The 23,489-nt window shown below is 42.5% G+C and overlaps 2 protein-coding genes across 5 annotated transcripts in view; both read right to left on the bottom strand.

Annotated features, from left to right (window-relative positions):
* The window catches only part of MCUB (mitochondrial calcium uniporter dominant negative subunit beta), a 102,946-nt gene extending 94,533 nt beyond the window's left edge, over positions 1-8,413 (bottom strand). For both annotated transcript variants that reach the window (XM_054989502.1, XM_054989503.1), the window contains exon 1: positions 8,100-8,413. In XM_054989502.1, coding sequence (XP_054845477.1) covers positions 8,100-8,255 — 156 coding nt within the window. In that variant the 5' untranslated portion in view covers positions 8,256-8,413. The remainder of the gene's footprint in view (positions 1-8,099) is intronic.
* A 7,508-nt stretch (positions 8,414-15,921) lies between these two features.
* Positions 15,922-23,489, bottom strand: part of SEC24B (SEC24 homolog B, COPII coat complex component) — a 42,843-nt gene continuing 35,275 nt past the window's right edge. For all 3 annotated transcript variants that reach the window (XM_054990036.1, XM_054990034.1, XM_054990035.1), the window contains 6 exons: positions 22,913-23,088; positions 22,224-22,361; positions 21,421-21,525; positions 21,022-21,114; positions 20,265-20,368; positions 15,922-18,025 (listed from right to left, as the gene is read on the bottom strand). In XM_054990036.1, coding sequence (XP_054846011.1) covers positions 17,911-18,025; positions 20,265-20,368; positions 21,022-21,114; positions 21,421-21,525; positions 22,224-22,361; positions 22,913-23,088 — 731 coding nt within the window. In that variant the 3' untranslated portion in view covers positions 15,922-17,910. The remainder of the gene's footprint in view (positions 18,026-20,264; positions 20,369-21,021; positions 21,115-21,420; positions 21,526-22,223; positions 22,362-22,912; positions 23,089-23,489) is intronic.

Genomic DNA, 23,489 nt, shown 5'->3' with positions numbered 1-23,489 from the left:
AGCAAGAAAGTTGGGAGTCTTCCTATACTGCAAAACAAAATCAGAAAATTTGTTGTATCTAAATCAGGAGTCCCCGATGTGGTTTCTGTGGGTGCCACAATGCCTGCCAACACCTTTCCTGGCACCTGTCAATTGTTTTAAGAAAGTAGGTAAGACTAGGAGAGCTTCTGACTGATTACTGTTAAGATTAAAATAACATTGTTTCAGTGGCAGTTGCCACCACAATGTTAGTTTTATTGTCTCACACAGATCTCCTCATATATTTAAAAATTACTTCTCTTATCCCCTGCACTTGGACTTCTCCTGTATGTGAGGCTGTGCCTTCTGCAGGGGCCATTTTGTGGCTGGCTCCACCCCCTGTGGTGGCCATTTTCTGGTTGTGTCCACCACCCTTTGTCAGAATTCCAAAGGTTTCAACAGCTCAAGAAGATTGGGGACCATAATCTAAATGATATGTTTAATATTTGGTAGGGGGAGAACCTTTTCATTCTCTGTACTCTACATCACTGTTGTTCTACTATTTCTCTACAAAAACTAAACAAATGTTATAAGACTTAATTGCTGAGACATTAAGCTTAGAACATTCAATCATATTGCTACTTGATAATTTTGAAGTATCAAAGGAAATGGCGGGAGGAGAATAAATGCTTGGTGACCTTGAAATCAAAATGCTGATACCTATAAAATAGACCCCATACCCTGTAGTATGTAGTTTTTCTGTCTTTTAGCAATAAGGCATGCCCACAAAATACTGCACAATGACAAAACACAATATAAATTAACGGTGCTACACTTTCAGCTTTTGCTTGCTTTCTTCTCCATTCTCTGAACTTTTCAACAGAACAACAGGCTGGGTCCAACCAACTTCTCTACTGGTGAACAAGGCAGGAAAGCATCCCCTTTGACCACCAAAAATACTATGCTGGAGATCATGGGACATGCATGGACAAAAGCCGTGTTGAACAGGAGCTGTAGTAAGACAGGGAACTGAGCAAAAAATCTGGCTGATCCAACCCAAGGGTTTTAAAAAAATTATTTGTTTCAACCCTTATTTATGTCAAGGGTAGGGAGACCTCCAACGAAGACCAGGGTTGCAGAGGCAGGCAATGGCAAACCACCTCTAATAGTCTCTTGCCATGAAACCCCCACCAGGGGTTGCCATAAGCAGGGCCAGATCAAGGGGGGCGGGGGGGATAGTCTGCCCCTGGCGTCACCAGGGAGAGAGCGGCAGGAGCAGCTGCCAGGAGCGTGCGGGCGGCAGCGTGGGCAGCCTCCCAGTCCCCCGCACTGCCTTTCGCCTGCCCCGCAGGACAGGGGGTAGCTGGCTTGCTGCACGCCCCCTGTCCTACAGGGTAGGTAAAAGGCAGCATGCGGGGATGCGAGGCTGCCCGCACCATTCGCTTGCCTGCAGGACAGGGGGTGGCTGGCCGCCCCCTGTCCTGCGGGGAGGCGAACGGCGTGGGTGGCTTCCCAGCCCCGCACGCTGCCTTTTGCTGGCACACTGCACCGCCCTGCGTGATGACATCACTTCTATGCCATCATCATGCAGCACTGGGAGTGTGCACGCGCAGGGGATCGGATTAGGGTTGCCCTGGACACCGGCAACCCTAGATCTGGCCCTGGCCATAAGTCAACTCTGACTTGAGGGTGCACTCCACCACCACTCCACTATGGCCATTCTTTTAAAGGGGATACCCATGCTACTAATTATAAAAAATACATTCAGCACTTTACACATTTATACATTCTTATTATTGATGCAGAGGCTGCTAATTGGACTGCACGATAAACTTCAAAATTAGTTCCATTTAACAAGTTAGGAAAACAAATACCTGCTATATTTTCCAAAAAATCCTTGTTCTTTGTTATTCCATTCAAGAAGCAAAGAAACACTTTTATTTATTTACTTCTTTGTATTTATTTATAACGTTTATAGTCCACCTTTCTCATCAAGACTCAAGGCAAATTACATAGTGTGAGTCAGTACAATCAATATCACGACATTTCAATATACATGTAATGGATATATATACATGCAATTTGCAAGATTTAAAGAGAAGGAATGAAAAAAAAGGTTTAAAGATTTAACAATGTTGAAACAGAGCATAGGAAAATTCCATGACTGATAGATTATATATATTTTACTTCAACTAGTGGAGTATGGGCTAGAGTATTAGACTAGGATCTGGGACAGCAATGTTCAGATCTCGACTCTGCCCATGGAGTGACCTTGGGACAGTCACCTACTGTATGCCCAACCCACCTTACAGGATTGTTGTGGGGATGAAAGGGAAAATGTACACAGTCTTAAGCTCCTTTGAGGAACTAAACGTACTAAAAATGTACTAAATGTACTGTTTCACTTCAGCTTTTTCCAAGTGTGAATACATGTTAAGAGAATTGTAGAATTCTGTTTTAATACTGGAGTTTTTGTTTGTATTTTTTAAGACTGCTGACTCCATGCTATAATATCCCATCAACAGTAAACACTAAGATTTTAACACACATGTAAGAACTGTTTACATCCAAAGTGCTCTTTCCTAAACAGATTTTGCCAAGAAGATTTTGTTAATGAGAACAACAGAGGCCTTTCTCACAAGATCCAGAGAAGTTAGCCGTGTTAGTCTGTAGTAGCAAAATAGTGAAGAGTCCAGTAGCACTTCTAAGACTAAGCAACTTGACTGTAGCATAATGCATCTGATAAAGAGAACTGTTGTTCTCGAAAGTTTCTGCTACAGTAAAGTTGGTTAGTCTTAAAGGTGCTACTGGACTCTTTACTATTTTGCTTTCTCACAAGGAAGATTATTTAAGACTTAAAAACAATTTAAGACTTATACTCTAGCAACAAAGTCCCCCTCCATTTGTTAAGTTGATTTAAGATGTTTATGAAACCCAAGTTTTAAGGTGATCATCCATAAATGGTAAATTTACAGAGGTAAACAAAAGAGAATTAAGCCGAATATGACTGCAGGCTCTCACTGTAAATTACGTTGGACTATATTCTCAATTAACTTGCCAGTCACTGGGTTATCAGCTAACCACATCTGGCAAGTTAGGAGCTAGCCTTGAAAGACAGCCCAAGAGCAAATTCCCCATATCAGCTTCCTCCAGTAACAGTAAACAGTTCATCAGCATCAGTATTCCATATCATCAAACATAAGGCTAACCAATGATTCCCTTAAAACAATGTGAAATTGATGCTATTTCAATGTAACTCTAGCAGCAGAACCAACAAGCTGCAGTCAAAGAGGAAAGGATTTTCTCAGCAAAGAGGCAGGCCTTTCATTTCTTAAAGGCAGTGAAAAGGGAGCGATCATTACATCTGCACCCACCACAGTAAACATTGATCCTGTATGTCATCATAACAGTTATGCTGGCTGAATGAAGCATGTGGGAAGCTCATTAACTTGTGATTACAATATAGCTGTCAAACCCATTGGATACATGGAACAATGTTCTCAGACTTCTTCGCTAATGATACCTAGAGATCTGCAACACTTTAAAAGTGTGATTTACATATCATTGATTAAGTTGTTATATAACCTTGATGTCCTTCACTTTGATCACTGTGCCAATTCTTAAACCATTTCTAAACCCTGCAAAATTCACTCAAAGTACTCTCTTACCCTGTACTTAAATATGGACAAGTTGAGTCATATTTCTAAGCAAGGCCACTGCGTCGAAATACCGCTTTTGAATCCAACTATAGTTTAAGTATCTTTCAGGCAAACCATTTTTTACTACACTGCACTTAACAGAACATGTAATTGCTTCATAATTTGAATTATATTTTCAGGAAACACAAATATTAAAAAAAACAAAAGAGATGAACAACTTTACAAACGTGAATTTATTTCCACATTCATACTAATTTTATCACTGTATAAATATCCTCCTTATGCTCTGGGACTGCTGCTCCTCAACTCTCAGCGCTGGCCTAGTTGTTCACACGTTTAGAGCGTGAGGCCACATTTCAACAGAAAAAACCTAACAGGGCACGGCTATGAAACACCAATTCCCACCACTGCTGTCACCAAATCTGCACAGTGGGCCAGCAGAACCGCATTCTGCTACTGCCTGTTTACCTAGTGCACACAACCAGCTGTCTGGGAGGCAAACATAACATAGTCTTTCCTAAGAATTGCATACGTCATGCAATTATCCCACCATCATCACTATTAGCCATGTATGAGTATGTCGGGATAGGAGGTACCCCACAGGGAGCATGCATAAAATCACAAGCATGTGGATTACAGGTAGACATATGCACTGTATGAATACATCAGACCCCACTTACGTACAAAGTTTGTACATAAAGTAGATCTGTTCTATGTTTTAGAGCAGTGGATTCACAACACTACTCTCCTCTACCATAACTGTGAGGCTATTAATGTTTTTTCAGCCCCTTTGTAGCAAAATCCATGCAGAGTTAGATTTTTTTAAGCATATGAAAAAAACCACTGCACAATAAAAAATGTATTTTTTTAAGCAGAAGAACAGAGCAAGAGAAGAAACCACAAGTTCCAAATATCCTTCTTTTCACCAGGAATACAGAGACCCTAAATATAGAATATAGTAGATATGAGGCATTGGGGGGGGGGGAAATCTTCATTGTCCATCTATGTGGAACACTGACTGATTTCAAAGAAAATCCAACATACTTTATTTCATAGAAAGGCAAGCATTCCTGTTCTAATCTTTACACAAATACAATAGAGAATATTTTCAAAGGAGCATAAACCAGCTTGACTGCTTTTTCTCCTCTAACAGTACAGGAGTATTTCTAAACATAAAAAGGTAACCAAGAAGGTAACCAAGTTCTTGGTGACAAATGAATCAATACATGGTCTGTGAGGGAAGCTGCTATGCAGGAACAGATTTCTGGGCAGAAAAAAATTGCTACAGGAACAGTTTAAAGCAACCTCCTAAGCTATTATTTACTTCATTTATTCCCCTATTCTTTCTCCCTAGTTGCTTAAGTTGCTTAAATATTCTTCCCTTTATCTTGACACCCACCCTGTGAAGTAGGTTAGGCAGAGTGTATGTGTGCATGTCTGTCTCTGGCTCCATGTCACCCAGCAAGCTCCCATGGTAAAAGGGGCTGTTTCAATGTGCACCAACTCTACCAGATAGCCAGGGCCCAATCCCACACAAAACGGCTGCTTTCTTCGCCCCTGCTTCCATGCAATGCCTCCCATATATGGAATCAATGTGTACAAAGGCACAGTTTTTGCCACAGCCAATAAGACTGTAGATTCTTCATTGAAATTTCTCCAAGAGATCCCACTTACAGTATGCAAAAGCTGGACTAAGTCCAACTTGCAAGTGGTACAGCTAATCACTTACATCTCTCTCCTCTTCAAAGCAAGTTCTTTTGCTAGTAGTGAACTTTCTGGTTCTACAATTATTGGTACTAAGCTTTGGATCTTTCTTCTATCATTCCTGAATAGATTACCAGAGGAAATTATGTTCCTCAATAGAATACTCAAGAGGGGGAAAAACAAGCACTCTGAACATTCTGAGCATTCACCTTACATAAATATTATTATTCATGTCCACATGCTACTCCAAACAAATCTCTTCCTCCTAATACAGCATTTCTCAAATGGTGAGGAGACTCCTCTTTCAGGCAAAGCTGATGCAATAATTTTATGTATCTTGGCCCCATGTCAAGGGTCATGCCTCTTTCTGATGAATATGACCCATCCCATCTTTCTCCTGAGAAAGGGAGGAAACAGATGTCCTTGAAGTACTGCTGCACTTCTGAGATGCTTCATGCACATTTCAGGCTTGCCATGATCTCAAAGACAAGACCACTGTCTGGTGCAACCACAGATTCTGGCTAACTACCAAGGCCAGCTAGAATAGCTGACCTCTTTCCAAAGCAGGATCAACAGACCAATTATATTCAGATTACGTTTGTTCGTGTGTCAGACATACTAAAAACAAACCCCTTTATATACAGCAACAGTGAGGGTGAAAAAAGGAGAAAAGGAAGGCTCTTACCCAAATACAAATTCTACCTTTGCAAAACCCTCCTTGCAATTTAATAATATCACGTTTAACTGCTCTAACAAAACTAATGATTTGAATCTGCTGCAAAAGTACCTGGGAAAATGGAAAGATACATTTGATTAAAGGCATGTTACGAGCACTAACTCGAACAGAGAACTGCTGTTAACTGTCAGTTATGTTTTGCTGTTGGTTTAGTATTTTACTATCATTACAAAACAAATCAGTGCTTTATATATAAAGTGAATCAGTGTTAACAGTACAGATGTTAACCAAGCACACAGTCTTCCCTATATAAATACCATTTTCAGACTTGCAAAGCAATGGAGTAATTCAAAGAACAAAAGCCATCCCTGGGGGTCCTTGATGGGGAGGGGGGCAATGCAACTGCTTGATCAGAATGTTTAAGTGCATACGAGATCATGCATGGGAAAATACACAAAAAAGAATACCATTTCACAGATGACTACTTTCCACAGCAGATAAGCCAAAATTTTACAAAATGAACAGGCCACATGTTATACGGTAACTGAAAAAACAACAAACCTACCTGAATCATTCAGCAATTGCTCTACATTGCACTGAAGGCATAATGGAATGTTAAGCTACTCAGCCTAGAGTGATTAAGTAACATTTAAATGCATCCTGAAGAGCTCCCAATGTAATACAGGCTTGCACAGATACTACACAGCACTGCATATCCAGCGTACCAAAAAAAAAAGCAGGAAGGAAAGAAGAAAGGCTTCAATGGCTAGAAGCAGGCACTGGAAATCATAGATTTATTGAACCCTGTTAATTTACAACAGTTACTTACAGGAGTCATTTCTATGCTAAGTAAACAGCTATTTAAGCATTTTCCACAGATGATTTATTATCCTTCCAGAAGTAGGACATCACTTGATGTAGAACAAAAAAGAACCTGTGTGTGGTGAGAGGGGGAGAGACGTCATGATTTTCAACAGGGTTTTTTGTTTGTTTTTCATCAGATCAAAGCAGCGTAAGCTTGGTTTGAGTCTATAACCTGTCAGAGAGAAGACTTTGCCTCTAAGCAATAAAAAGTGGCTCACATCACAACGCTCTCTGACACTGTAACTTGCTGCCAAATACATTTCTCAGGTACACCTTGAGGGCTCCCAAAGGAAGAAAACCTTAACTCTTGGATAAGGTTTGGCAGCACCTGCTCCAACTAACTGAACTAACCGCTCCCTTCCCAATTGGCTTCCTAATGCCCAGGCATTTTGGCAAGGGAGACAGATTAATGTTGGTGTTCTTACAATAACACACTTCATCTTACACAGATATATTACCCTGAAACTAAATGTTACCCTCTCTTTATTGGTCACCATCAAGACAACAGTTTCTGTCTGTGTATATGCATTTATGGGAAGGCTAGGACTCTCAGCGCTGCTGGCAATGTTCAATACCACTAGCAATTTCAAGTACCGAGGGGGAGACACAGCACAATCCGTTCTCATTTCAGCTTAGGCATGCATAAAGTCCCCAAGGAGTAACAGCATTCCCAGCTCTAAGCACAGTGTTGAAATCAAGACTCCAACTCATCCTTAAGGAGCAGCAGGTTAATGAGCCATTTAAAAATCCTTATAGAGAAGGACACCTTTGCAGTTTAAAATGGAGCTTGTTTATATAGCCTCTTTGGAATATAAGGGGGTGTGCTTCCCTTGCACTCATGCACACTGTCTTCACCAGCACACAAGAGTAAGAGTGGAGTCCGGTGGCACTTTAAAGGTTATCAAAGGCGACTCCTGTTTCTTTGGGCTACTACAAACTAACCCATCTGAGATCATCAGTGAAAGGGTCCAACTGGAGACGCGCAGATTGTCCTCCAACGTTTGCTCTGCCCCCGCCTGCTTCCCTTGCAAGTTTGTGCCCTAGTCTGAAGCCACAGGGGGGCAGAAAAGAGAGCGCCTTCCCGCCCGTCCAGAGCCCCGGGCAACTTTCCACTTTCTTCGCTTTCTTCCCGGAAGCCCCAACCCGGCGCCTCGCCAATGCCCTGGCAAGCAGCTGCCAGGAAGTTTCCCTCTTCCTTTCTTGAGGCCTGAAAGGGCGTGGGGAGCGCGTCCACTCACCTGCAGCTGGTCCCTGCGGGGCCACGCGCTCCCGCTCCTTCCTCCTCCTCCTCCTCCTCCTCCTCCTGCGAGCAGCAGCCGGGGCGTCCGCGGGGGCTGCCATCTCCCCCGGGCGGTCCGGAGGAACTGCGCCGCAGAGGGCAGCATCCCGCGCATCCCGCCGGCGTCGAAGCGCGCAAGCCCGGCCGCGGCGAGCCTTTTCCTGCTGGCTTCGCGCGCGAGGCTCCGGACGGGCTGGGCGCGCGCGGAGGGCGAGGCGGCGGCTGCACCAGCGAGGAAGCCGCGCGCCAGCTGAGCTCTCCAGGCGCCGCGGACCGGAGAGGGCGGGCCTCAGGGGGAGGGCGGGTCTTTGCGTTTCCCCTCCCCTGTTTGTTCGGCCCAGCCAAAACATACACGCCCAAAGAGCTTCAGCCCGCCCGGCAGAACGGGAAGTTTGGTCTGAGGCGGAGGAGCCGGCTTTTTTTTGCCCCCTCCCCATTTAAGAAGAGGGGGGAGGGTCTCACTTTGCAATCGCGGCGACCTTCGTGTGCCACTTGGCTTCTAATTCGCAAAGGTTGTGAAAAGGAGGGAGGAGGGCTGGTGTAGGGCGGCATCCTCCAGCTGGAGATCTCTGGAGTTTCAACTAATCTCCAGGCTAGAGACCATTTCCCCTGGAGAAAAGGGCTGCTTGGGAGAGTAGACTCTATGGCAGTATACCCTACTGAGGTCGACCCCCCACCCCAGGATCCACCCCCAAAACCTCCAGGCAATCCTCTGAGTCACCCTACAGCAGGGCATGAGAGACCAAAGGAAGGGGGATTTCTATCACATTGGGTTGGGTAAAAAGAAAATTTGACGCCTTAAGTGATTTTTCGTCGCAAGCTTCAACATGTTTACTCAGCAAAAGGTCCTGTGAACTTCCAACGAGTTTGTTCCTAAGTGAGCCGTTCTCTTCAACACAGATACACATTGACCTGAATCCTTAAAAAAATACTTTGGAAGTATTCTTGTTATTCATGCCCACACACCAGCCTTTCCCCCCCTCTGAAATTAGCAGGAGCTCCGAGGCTACCACCAGAGTTCTCTTTCCAAACTTCTTTGTTGAGAAGAACAAGCGTTTAGGAAACTCAAGTACATCAACACCTTCTACTTTGGCTCAAAACGAGGTTGCCTTTTTTAAAAAATGCACTTGTTGAAGTTTAGTTACAGGGAATGAGAAGCACCAGGGATAAAATTGCCCACTTTTGCGAGCACTGGCATCCAGCCTCAGCAGTTGAAATTTATATGGATACAAGAGAATATACAGGCAGCTGCCTTCTGCTGAATCAGGCAATTTATCCATCAAAGTCAGTTCTGTCTACTCCAACTGACAGTCCTGCTTCAGGTTTTCAAGCATTACAAATAGATTGTAACTAAACATGTTAAATTCCTGCAGCATTTTTTGCTGGTATAGTTTATTCTTATTTTGATGGGGAGTGGAATACTGACGACTGCATATTTAATAGCAGTCCTTGGAGATTCGGCAGCCATTATACATAAATGCTCATTCTCATTTTACAACTAGAAGCATGTGTTTTTAAGAGGGGCCTCTGCCTTTTCTCTACCCACTCTGCCTGTTCTGTATTACACGTATATCCCTCAGCAGCATCAGTAGCACGCCAGAACATCTTTGTCCTCAGCTTAAATTAAAGCAAATAGTGCTTTTGTATGAATTATCTCCAAGATGGGGGCTTATTGCATTCTAAAATAAGTGTGTTGCATTATTGAGTTGCTTTCTCCACCAGTCAGTCTTAAAAATAGCCTCCATGCTTGTTTCATGTTATTTCTCTTTCCAGGGCATGCAGAAAAAGGCATGTTGCCACATCCTTCTGTCTTCTCTGCCATTTTTAGTAGATTGCAAGGCTGTGACAGGATAGATTAACAAAGCTTTGCCTGTAACACTATCAAAACACAGGCAAAGGATCAACTTGATTTTGCTGCTATTGTCATCTCACCCCCTCTAAGAGCCTATATGATTTGATAAATGTGGCCTCAACTTTAATGGATTTTTAGCCACAGCTTAGCATTTATTTAAACTTGGTTTTAAAACTAGAATGTTCTAAATGTTCAAAGACCAAGTTTCAAAACCCTGATCTGCACATTTTAAGAGAGAGGCTATTTCCCTGAAAGCCATTATTACCATCTTAATGAGATTTTCCAGCATTCATGGGTTTAATTTTAACTTGGTAAATGCCTATGAGTAAGATTATAAAAAACTATTTATAAAGTTGTTGAGACACAACCAAATTACAGGCACCTGGGACTCCGAAATCTATTTTGATCTTAACCAGAAGGTATATTTTACATAGCTAGAGCTCCACTAAACTATTAAAACAGTAAGTAAAATGGATCTAAAGTTTTCTTCTATCATAGGTAAGATAATATGAAAAAGCTCTTCCACTGTGCTGTTTCAGGTTTGGGACAGAATGTTCTTGACTTTATTCAGATCTGTTTCCTTATTTATAAGTTATCAAATTCAGTGAAAATTGTTTGTGTATCCTCATTTCTGCATTTACAGCTGCTACACTCTATCAGTACAGCATTCCAGATAACAAGTATAACAGGGCAAAACAGACATACAAAATAGGTAAGACCGCATGAACCTTTTCCTTTCACCTAGGTGATGAAAATCACAGGAGGTCATAGTCCCTCTCTATACTGCCCTGGTCAGGCTGCACCTGGAGTACTGTATGCAGTTCTGGAGGCTTCGCTTCAAAAGGATGTGGACAAAATCAAGAGGGTGCAGAAGAGAGTGATGAGGATTATCAGGGGTCTGGAGACTGAGCCCTACGAGGAAAGGCTGAGGACCTTGGGAATGTTTAGTTTGGAGGAGATTGAGGGGGGACATGATGGCTCTCTTTAAATATTTGAAAGGCTGTCATTTGGAGGAGGGCAAGGAGCTGTTCCAGTTGGCAGCAGAGGACAGGACTTGAAGCAACGGGCTTAAATTACTTGCAGAAAGGTACCGGCTGGATATTAGGAAAAACATTTTCACGGTCAGAGTAGTTCAAAGGTGGAATCAGCTGCCTAGGGAGGTGGTGAGCTCCCCTTCCCTGGCAGTTTTCAAGAAGAGGCTGGATGAATATTTGTCAGGGATGCTTTAGGCTGATCCTGCATTGGGCAGGGGGTTGGACTAGAAGGTCTGCATGGCCCCTTCCAATTCTGTGATTCTGTGAAAGTATCATGAAATACAATTGTGCCTTGAAGCTCAGTTAAAAGAACAAATATATTAGGACTTACCAACATTGACAAACCAAATTTGTCTTAATGAAATTAAAGTAGTTGCACCCATGACTTCTTGGGTCAACACCACCTACGGAATGTTAACAGTAGTAAAATGGGTTGCCAATGAAACTGCAGGGAACCTTGACATTTCCCGGTAATTTCAACATTTCTACATTTTCTCATGCATCTCTCTAAGGTACATACTATTCTATAATCCAGCTGCTAGAAAGACAAAGAGCCCATTTTTTTAAAAAAAAAATTAAAATGTATCCAGTCTGCTGGATGGTGCTACACAGCATAAACCCATCAGATGCAATCACTGAATCAGATGGAGTATAATTCTTGTCTATTTGTTATTTGCACACAAGTACTGAAAATCATTTCCACAAGTTATAGTCCAGCTGTTTCACTGTGAACTAGAGAAACTGTGGTGTGAAAGTCACGTTATTACACAGAACACCCTGAAGAAGTATCAACAAAATGCATAGAGGCAGTATATCGGACTAAAACTTTTCCCGCTGCACCACTCTTTTTCTGCTTCTTACTCTGTGTCCGGGGTCTGAGCCCCAGCCCCCAGACTTGACAAGAGGGAACAGCAGGTCAACCGGGCTGACGGGCAAACAGAGGGGGCAGCCAGCAGCCAGCAGGTCAACCGGTCAGCCAGCAGGCAGTAGGTCAACTGGTCTGACTGGCAAGCAGAGGGGGCAGCCTGGGGACAGCAGGTCATCCCCTCCCACGGGCAAATGGAGCCAGAACCTGCCGGCGCCAGGGGCAAGAGGCAAAGGCCCAGGGCTTCAGGAGTCAGGGGGAGACAGAGAGAAGCCAGCGAGTCCCACTCCCCTGGGGAAGGAAAGGGGACTAAGCAAGGCAGAAGGGGGCAAGGGCAGAGGGATTGGGGGCCCAGCAGTCACCCACCCAAAGACCTTACCTAAGGAGGAGAAGCAGCAGCAGCCCCAACAGCCCAAAGCCACGCCCCAGCTAGAAAATAGTAGCCTGGCCCAGGAGTTGCCAAAAGCCAAGCCACTCCAGGTGGGGCTATTGGAGGCACTCTGCAGGAAGCCCTGGGCAACCAGCCAAGGAGCCGCAGCTGGACCCACCTTCAGCCATCAGCTCAGCCAGGGAGGCCGAGCTGCTAGCCAGGGGACTGCAGCTGGACAGGCCTTCAGCAATCAGCCAAGGCAGGGAGGCTGGGCAGCCAGGGAACAAGGCACAGCTGGTGCTGGTCAGTGGGGCCAGATCAGCTACCCCAGCTGCAACTGCTTGGTGCAGCCCAAGACTGGGCTGGAAGAGGGGTGGGGCAGTAGAAGGAAGCCCTATAAAAGCTGGCTGGGAAGAGCCCTGTGGTGGTGGATGTGAGTAAGGAGTGATAATGTGGAGTGAGAGTGGTGCAATGCAAGAGTGGAGGTTTGGAGGAGAGTTCTGGAAGGAGGGGATGAAGAAGGACACAGGGGGCAAGCCGGCCAGGTTGAGCAGGCCAGCGAGTGGACTGAGAGGGAGTCTGGGTGAGGTATACCGCCCCTCCTTTCACAGAGCAGGGTCCTGCAGCATCCCTGGCCCCCCTATGACGTCAGGAGCAGACCGCCCAATGCCACGCCCAGCGGCAGCGGCGGCAAGCCCTGACACTCTGTACTTGGAGCAGCCCTCTTCTCCGGCATCACTGTAAACCAGTCTAAAGCAAATTATATGGTTCAAGTCATCCTTGTAGCAAAGGAGAAGATTTGGTTTACAACCTTGCAAGGACTGCTGTACGTTTCAGAAGTTCCCTGAAAGTATGATTAATTAGAAATCAAAGTTCCACTAACCTTCGATCAAGCTGAATAGAGTTGCAATTAAGGAAATCTAGAATTAGGGATGAGCACTTTTAAAAATGGTATTTTTCAGTCTGGTATCAGGAAGTCCATAAAGAGATATTTATTCCTGATATTCAGGTTCTCCAGTACCAGGTTTGATCTGAGGGTTTTTTTTCAGGATTCCAAAATTAACCAACTCTATTATTCCCTAAGAGGGAGGGAGGGCGTCCGTCCGTGCGTCAGCTGTTTTTCATACAAATCATACCAAAATTGCAGTGGAGCGAGGGCTGCCTGTTCATTACAGATCCCCCAAGTTTCAAGAAGACTGTGTCAAGGGATCCAGTTCTACAGATCTCTGAACAAGTACCCCAGCCACTCTCTATTATTTCCTATGGGGGGAAAGTTCCAATGCTTCTCCAGGACAAAGAAGACTTAGCCAAACTCACAAGAACCACCACTGACCAAAAAGAACCAACCAAGCCTCACAAAACAATGCCAACCAGAAAATCCCAATAGAATCAACCTGGCAGAGACAACAGAAGATATACACTCCAAAAAAACATTGCCCTGAAGCTGCAGCAAGGCACAGGAGCTTCTTCCCCCTTTAATAATAATAGTAATAGTAATGATAATAATAATAGCCCTTATATACCACTCTTCTAGACAGATTAGTGCCTCATCCAGAGTGGTTAACAAAGTCAGTATTATTATCCCAATACAGCTGGGGATCTGGGGCTGAGAGGAGTGGCTTACCCAAGGCCACCTACTGAGCTCATGGCAATAGTGGAATTCGAACCAGTAGAATGCTGATTTGCAGCCAACCCACTTAACGACTATGCTAAAGCAGCTTTTGCAGGTTTCCTAGGTAGAAAAGGGAGGACGGAGAGAGACAAAGCAATTAATGCCAATGCTCCTCAGGGGAAGCTCAACTGTCTGTCCAATCATGACAATTTTCTCCTAGACTGCATGAGAGAATCATTGTGATTGCACAGCTCCTCCTAACAAGCAATGCCATTCATTCACCTGCGAGTCTTGCCTCACTCCCTCCTACTCTTTTTGCCTAGGAAACAGGTGCAAGTAAGAATAACAAGGGGCTGAGACTGTTTAAACGGCCCCCATTATTACTAAGTATTTCTGAGATTCATTGGGATAGAAATATAAGTATATCCAAGAATCCTGGATATTGGGATCCCCAAATATATCCAGAATGTGCCAATAAGACATTTTCAGGTATATTTTAGGAATGGGTATACCAAATTGCACACCCTTATCCAACATCAGATAATGAATATATTATCTATATTAAGCTATAATTTATACAGTGTCTGAATGTAGAAAGCAGGATAACATAGAAAGGATTGTTTCTTGAAATCTACAAGACGGTTAGATTCATTGGTGTCTCAAATGGATACAGAGAAATATGAAGTTATTCTTGTACAAGTGTACAGAAAGAAATCCACTTACCTGAAATTCAAGGCTGCACTGAGATTTGGTGTTTCTAGATCTGTACAGATGTAATGCTACCCTGATGATCACTGGGGTAGAGGGACATGTTATAGTGGCAGGAAGCCAACCATTTTGCGGCTTTTGTACAGGCACTGTGCATTGAACTTTAATATTCTGTTTCTTGATATTTTCATAAAAACTATCTACCTGCCAACTATGGAAAACTACCCAGATTTTTTTCAATTATCCAGTGCTTTTATTTACCTAACCAAACTACAGCAGGTTATTTGATTTTGGGTTCAACAAACATCAACATATTATTGGAAGTAATGATAGAACATATGCCAAGGCTTCAGTTTTTGCTCAAGGATAACAATGGAGGATGACTGGTCTTCACTGTGCATCCTCAAAGCCAATCCCCCACCACACAATCACCAAGATTTAGGATGGGTATTTGACTTGTATTTACATAAGCTGGTGTTTCATTATTTGCAGGAATCCTTAAGATTATTCTTGTTGAGAGTCAATTGATAATGGAATATGGAACTCATAAGTAGAGATGGGCACGATCCGCATTACGATTGAAAAAAACCCCACGATACTGGCAATCGTGCGATCGTGACCCGGCGGATCGTGATCATCCACGGCCAACGATCCAGCGATCGGGAGAGGCCTGGATCGTTGCGTTCGGGCTTGGATCGGGGATCCAGACACTCAGGCGCCAGCAATCTATTCCCCTGGCAACAGCCAGGGGAAAGCCTGAGCTCTGTTTGCCCTCCTTCTGTCGCCCTGGAAACCCAAATGGAAGCCCAGCTTTCCTTGATCAGCAGGGCTTCTTTCCAACCACGGAGAAGCAAAGCAGTCACAAGTTGTGAGAAGACACCCAGGGGAGGGAGGGGGAAGGGGGTGTTCTGTAGCCACGGGCACTTCAATCTCATCCCTGCAAACCCTGATAGGCAGCTCTGACGGCCAAACGCAGACCTGTGTTGCTGAATGGGACCTGAGGGGAGGCGGCTCGCCGCCGCCTCCCCGTGCCCGCCAGGCCCAGCGGCCACCGCCACCACCCACCTTCCCACATAGCTGGGAATAGCAGCGCGGCCCACTTTGGCCTCCACGATCCACAATCCACGGCTCAGGAACGGGAGATGATCGGTATGGATCGTTAATTCGGGATCATCGCCGGCGCAGATCCACAATCAGCTGGATCGTTAATTTTTTTTGGATCATGCCCATTTCTACGCATAAGATCTCACAATTGTTTTAGTTATGTAGAAACGTTAGGAGAAACAACTACGTATTTCCCCCCAACAGTAACAGGCAACAAGTACATTACTCAAAGCAAATACTTCTCAAATATATTTTATAACAATTTTATATACAAAATGTAGAAGAATAAAACTTTAAGTAATGGTTTTACAGATCATTTACCATACATCGTGGCTTTGGATGTTTTTGGATATTCAGCACTAGCTCACAAAAATCATTTAATTCCAAAATAACTTGTTTGTTAAGATTACAGTAATATACCAGACACATTTATGGACCCATAACGTATATTTTAATCTGATTTATCTCCCCACTCCCCTCCAATGTGGAAACTATGGGAAATGCTAATTTTAAAATTCTAAAGGAACAGCTTCTCAGAGAACATTTTTATACTTTTAGACAGGTTTAAAATTTGCCATAAATAAAATTAAACAAGTAAGCGATCATCCAACAAGTCCTTTGGCATGCTTCTGCAAAATTAAGATTAAGGTGGGTTCACAAATATTTATCCATCTGATTAGGTAAGAAAGTAAAAGAACTAAACATAATTATGTTGCATAAACACATTGTGCACATGTGAAAATAAATTGGGGTACCTATATATATAATATTTATGCAAGTGTATTAATATTTGTCATCTTTTTAAAAGGAACATGTTGCTTCAAAAAACAGGTGTCGTGTTCAGTTCCTCTACGTATTGAACACAAACTTAAGCCAACTAGGTTCAAGATACAAACATGGCAAGGGACTGGTATTACCATGGCCTAATAGCAGCACATTGGATGACACATTCAAGTACTGCTTAATGTGTAATTGCTGCTCCTCAAAACTGGCTCTTTCAATGTGAATCCCTATTCACATAGGCTGGCATGCTCCCCCATTGCACGTAGGCCCTACACAGTTACAGCCATGTCTGTGTAGCGTTAGAACTAAAAAAGGAACATTAGGATAAACCCAGGCCAGTATTTGGATTATATGCCGACACAACTCCCTCCTGGAAGCAAAATATAATTTTCTTTAATGTCTCATGGTGGCAAGAAAAAAAATGAGGAATCCAAAACCACAATTGTTGCAAGGTACATAAGTAAACCAGAGTTAAGTGAGACTATCATTTGCTAGGTAGCATCACAAACCAGTTGCATACAAATCCCAATCTGAATTCATTGAACTTACCCTCTTTTGATGGATCTATACAATAAAAAGTAGTAAACATTCCTTCTTAATACAGCAAGCCAAATTCACTATTAGTATCTAAAATGTATCACAGATATAAAAACGCATGATCAAGCAAAATACCTTTAATCAGCTGATCATAAATAAATCCACATAAAAGGATTAATTAAATGAATTACAAAGTTGCATTTTTCTTATGTGGATTCAGATTTCTTTGTTTTAATATGTATTAGTCAACTTTATTCTTTAACTGATATAGTGATTTTTCATTGAATCACCAACACTGCAGCACACTAAGCAATTCATACTCTGTAGTTACACTTTTACATTTTTCTTACAAATGTAACACTTCTGTACATTATATATTTCTACAATGCATGTATGCTGTATTGAAATTCTATAGTCTTCACAGAGAAAACAGTGAAGTTTTCAAATACGAATTATTTCTTTTACAAATTCATATAAACAGCATGGAGCACTGCACTTTGGCATCTCTGCTAGAGATCAAGTCTGGCGAGGCTGGGATACTAAGAGATAGGAAAGCACTCTGATTTTAGATTCCATTAAGAAATACCATTCTACACAGCTACATAAATTCAACAGCTAAATCCACCAGCTTGAAATAAACAGAAGCACCATATTGTTGCACTATCAGAAATGCATATAAACCAACTTAAAACATACTATTGAAATTGCATCAAAGCCATCATTTTTAGACTGTGTAAAATTCATCTGGAAATGTGCATTTTGTCCGTTCAGCTGAAATGTTTTAAATATGGTTATTTGCCCTGGACACTGAAGAACTCATGCTTGGTTTTATCGCGTCTTTCACAGTGCTCCTTTCACAGCTGATATTTTGGTAAAAGTCCAGAATTGTTCTTTCATTTCTTCTTTTACTTACAAATTTGTTGTTGAATATGTAGCAAAAATTCATAGTAAGAGAATGCTGCCTCCATTTTGTCTTCTACTAAGTACTGAAAGAATTCTACCTTTACAGGACTTTCATCTCTGAAACAGGAGGAAATGGAATGTTTTAGGAATGTTCACACAGAGCTTACATGCTTCAAAGTGCTTGCTTCAGCCACCATTTATTCTTGCTTTTCCAGTGTAGTCTAAGTGTAAAGCCTTGGCTGCTACCACAGCTAGAGGAGCACAGAAACCAAACACTATATTCTAAATAGTTATATAGTCTTTCTGAATGCCTGCATATATTAAAGGAAGATCTTAGGGCAAGACATACTTGGAGGGTACTCTCTGCAGGTCAATTCCCATTGAAGAGAGTAATATTTCCTACCGAGTTCAATTAGACAGGTAGGAGTGGACCCCCCTCACCCCCTATTGCCTCAACAGGATTTAACAACCACTTTTATCATGACTACCAAGCACTGCTGGTGCCAGGGTCTTTGGTGCCTGTGGCAACCCCCCCTGTGTGCCCGCAGTGATGTCATCACGCAGCACAAGCCGGGGCATTCACCAGCAGATGGCTGGGGTGGCGGGCGGAGGCTGCTCCACGCTCCGCACGCCGCCCTGGCAGCAGCTCGTGGCTGCTGCACCCGGCTGGGGGCGTGTGGCGGCAGCAGCATGGGGCTGGCTGGCTGCAGCAGTTGTGGGCCAGCCACGCCAGCTCCGCGGCACGCACCTCCGCCCCTGACACCCCCTCCGGCACCTCTCCAGGACCCTCGCGCCTGAGGCTACCACCTACCTGGCCTCTATGGGCGCGCCAGCCCTGCTACCAAGAGGCCGAGAAGTATAAACCGATTTGCATTTACTTCTCCAGTCTGTCTCTATATACAGGCTGTCAATCAGAGTCACTAAAAGCAGTTTCTATACCCAAACCAGATCTGAACATTAAATGAGAAATAAGCCTCATGCATATCTTGAACTACTTCTCTCAAAGAATCTGGGTGAACCAGGTTCAAATCCCCACTCTGCCATGGAAGTTTGCTGGGTAGTGTTGGGCCAGTCATGCTTATCCTAACCTACCTCAGGACACAGGGTTGTTGTGAGGATAAAATGGAGAGGAGAATTATGTAAGCTACAAAGGGGACAAAGGAGGGGTCTAGATAAATTCAATACATAAAAATCTGCGAAAAAGCAAGAGGTACAACCTGCAAAATGACTCTGTATTACAGACTGGCAGCACCTGCTGTAAAGTCCCAGGAATACTAGGCAGGCTGGCAGATCATTCTAGCACTGAATCCTCTTTTACTAACTACCACCAGGACATTCAGAAATATCAAGTGAACAGAAGAGAAGCAGCTGTCCAAACATCCCACATTATATAAAAATATCAGCTATGATGGAGATCAGATCAATGCTCTATCTAATGCAGCACCCTGTTTCACACAGTAGCCAACTAGATATACCTGCAAGGCCTACCAAAGCTGCCTTCTGCTGTTGCCATCTTCTACTACAGCCAGTTTGGTGTAGTAGTTAAGAGCTTGGGACTCTAATCTGGTGAACCAGGTTTGATTCCTCACTCCTCCGCTTAAAGCCAGCTGGGTGACCTTGGGTTAGTCATAGCTTCTCGGAGCTCTCTCAGCCCCACCCACCTCACAGGGTGTTTTGTTGTGGGGATATTAATAACATACTTTGTAAACTGCTCTGATTGAGTGTTAAGTCATCCTAAAGGGTGGTATCTAAATCAAATGTTTATTATTATTATTTATTAGTATTCAGAGTGTTACTGTCTCTGAGTATGAAGGCTCCATTCAATTATTGTGACTAGCAGCCACTGATAGATCTATCTTCCATGAATCTCTAATCCTCTTTAAAAATCAGCTAGATCAGACCAGTGCCATCACAATTTCCTGGGACACTGAATCCCGCAAGTTAATCGTTGTGAGTGAAATAATATGTCCTTTTGTCTGTCCTGAATGTACTGCCCATGAGCTCTAGAATTATGGGAGAGGGAAAAATATTCTTTATATACACTTTCTCCATCCCATACATCTAATTCTGAACTTGGCCCCAGAGCCTGGATCAAAACATTTCCAAACAATGGGGCCAAGTACTGAAAGATGAGATTGTTCGACAATCTCCCAGGTTTGCAGAAAAATCTGAAAGAAATTAAAGAAAATGATTGCTTTTTAAAAATTCCCTCCAAAACAACTCAAGTAATGTCTGTGTAACTATAGAATATAAAGAGGGAACAAAAAGCTACTGTACAAGTCTATAAATAAAATAAATAAAAGATAACTGAAGTCAGTGAGGGATCTATGTGCAGATATTTAATATGTACACTTACTTTATTACTTGAAGTACTGGGCTTAGAGGTTTAATGTCCTTAAGCCAGGATATAAATGACCTGGTTCGTTCTGAAGAAAGCGTATCTAACTCTGGAAGCTGTGTCTAGAAAAAAATTAATTCCAAATTATCATCATGAGTTGTGGAGATATTAAACACAATTTACTTGAAACACATTATTTATATGCCTGAGAATCCAGAAATCCAAACAAACTAGAGCCCAAACCATTGAAATTACCCAAGATCTAAGCACACTGGGGGGGGGGGTGTCAACTGCACTTTGCACCTCTTATAACTGCATTAAAAATCACTTATATGAATGTTAAAATGGGTTTTCTGTATGACATTCACAGAAGCATTCAAGTAGTTTTTAGAAATAGAAATGGCAAAGCACAACCAGCCCTTCAGCTGCAGAAATACAAGAAGATACCTTCAAAGGTAAGGACTCCCCCACCTTCCTTACTAGACTGAATTACTGGGCTGAATCCAGGATAGAAGTAGTAGCAGCTACAACAGTTCATGTCAAATCCAACCATTACAAGATCCAGTGATCTAAGACCAGTCTAGCTAGCTCAATGATAGGGACAACAGGAAACTTCCAAGGCATGTCTACCATCCAACCTCCCCAGCTTTTCTATAGCCAGACCCTTAATACTCTGATCCAAAGCAATTTGTAAGCTTAATACAAACTGATCCCACAAAGAAATCAATTTCATGAAGGTGAGTAGTTTCTTGTACTAAAAAAACCCAACCCTTACCAGTCCCTGTGGTACAGATGAATAGTTAGGGTATCCAAGGACATCTTTTATGAAGTTGTTATCACAGCTCTTTCCAATCCAAATATAAATTGCCTAAAGTATCAGAACCAAGTAAATATCTTTGTTAACTTTGATAAGTTAGACTGACATTGATAATGCTTCCACAGAAATGTTTGTTAAATTGTTTTGATTGCATAATTATGTATAATTTAACAATGAACAAGTGACTACATTACTGTACTTAATGACTTTCAGAACAGCTTATTAGAAAATAAAGTCAACAGCATATCACAACACAAGCAGGAGCATATTTTTTTAAGAATCTAAGATTTTCTACTTTTAGTAAAGTATTTATATTAAATCATATGCAGGTACGAAGAAGGAAGGTGTGCAACTTACTGGCCCGTAATCCATAAGAAAAACTCCTTCTCTTGTCAATTTCTCTGCAGACAATCGCTGAAGAGGGGGTTGGGGTACCACTCTATCATTGACATGTATTGCACCCTGTAACAAAAGTTACAATTAAGCCTACTACAGTTTATATAAAATTTACTATATGAAGGGTGTACAAAATTTAACAGCACTACTAATAATCCAGAAGCTGGGTGCTGAGCATGTGATCCAAACTCTTAGTCAATAATGTTTACAACAAAGATCGGTCACGTTTTAAATTATCTTAGGGCAGAACCAGGGATATGGCAGGAATTAGGATAAGGGAATCCAGGTCATAGGGTTGGAAGGGACCTCTACGGTCCAACTCCCTACACAATGCAGGAAATTCACAACTACCTCCCTGCTCCCCACATACACCCAGTGTGTGTGGGGAGCACCATATATTTAATGAACAGATTAAAGAAACGGAACAAAAAGTTCTATACATTACCTGCTCTAGCAGCCTCAACACAGTTGAAGAAGTAGCAAGAGGATTTGAGCACTGTCTAGTGAAGCATTTCAGGCAATACTCCAGCCACTTGTTAGATGTAATGTATGTTCATTAAATGATAAAACACTAGTATTGTCTGCTATTCCAAATTCCTATATAAGGTACTACCCAAGTCTGCACCCATTCTAGAACAGACAAACGATCCCTTGACCTGGGAATCTAGAGATGCGCTTGTGAAAGAGTGTTCATGTGTACTCTTAGCATTCCAGGCAACACTCCCTCCACTTGTTAGATGTAATATAAAATATATGTACTATACCTCATCAGTGAGTTTGTCTATCCTGTACAAGTTGGGATATATCATCTTCATCAAATGAACCAGAGGTTGACTTTTTATTAGACACATGGCATATACGCGATCATCTAAGCGTGTACTGGTGCCAGTTCTAAAAGCTTTCTGTAAGAAAATAACTAAATTACAATTTTCTACATACGTTGCTGGTTATTAAACATTGTAGCCAGGATGGCAAACACCACCCTCCACTGATGCCGTACCACAAACTGCTTAAGAAACTTCTCAAGTTTCAAAAGAGTCTTGCAGTGTGACATGGAGACTGTTTTAAGAAACTCAGGTTGAAAACTTCCCTAGGCACATATAACTGCTTGTGGTAATGTCAGTGACTTCATCTCTTTCCTACAAATGTGAAGTGTTACTAAAAAGTGTCTTTGCTTTTATCATGAAACAACATTATGGGCTAGCAATATATGTCTGACATTCTTGAGGACCAAACGGACTTTATTTAAGCTCCTCCTTTTAAAGCAGATTGATGCAGAGACTAATTTTACTATAAAAAACACCATGTAATTTAAGCTTCACAATAACCTTACTTAAAAGGAAACAATGTGATACAAAAGGTGTTCCAATTATCCACTTTCACATAATTAAAGTTTTAGTCATTAAAATCATGCTTTATATTTGTTGTATTGACTGCTGTTTATATGTAATACCTGTTTGAACAGAGCCAAAACATACAAAGGAAACAGCCTGAGGGAATTTGGAGCTATCAAAGCTGTTTGTTGGAGATTTGATACAGTTGACATATAAGCAGACAGCGAATCAACCACTGCATTCACTAAGGCATCTCTTGCATCCGAAAGACTTGACGAGACTGAACGATCCACAGCTGGGGAAGGTGAAGAAATAATGAATAATTAGGAGGGGAGAGCTGCTGTAGCATAATGGTTAAGTGGTTGGGTTGTGAATCAGCACTCTGCTGGTTCAAATCCCACTACAGTTAGGAGCTCAGTAGGTGGCCTTGGGTAAGCCAGTCCTCTCAGCCCCAGCTCCCTAGCTGTACTGTGTGGCTAGTAATAACACTGACTGTGTTCACTGCTCTAATTTGTCTAGAAGAGTGTGGTATATAAGCACAGTTATCATCAACATCATCATCATCATCAAAAGCAATAAGCGACATGCCAGAGCCGAGGATCAGCAAAATTTCCCTAGCGCAAAAAACCACAGAGATGCCATTGCCAACAGCTCATTCATAAAGTAAGGAGTAACAGAAGTGCTATTTAAATAAAA

Source organism: Eublepharis macularius, chromosome 10 (genome assembly GCF_028583425.1).
Source record: "Eublepharis macularius isolate TG4126 chromosome 10, MPM_Emac_v1.0, whole genome shotgun sequence".
Lineage (NCBI taxonomy): Eukaryota > Metazoa > Chordata > Lepidosauria > Squamata > Eublepharidae > Eublepharis > Eublepharis macularius.
This window is presented reverse-complemented; position numbering and strand designations above follow the sequence as displayed.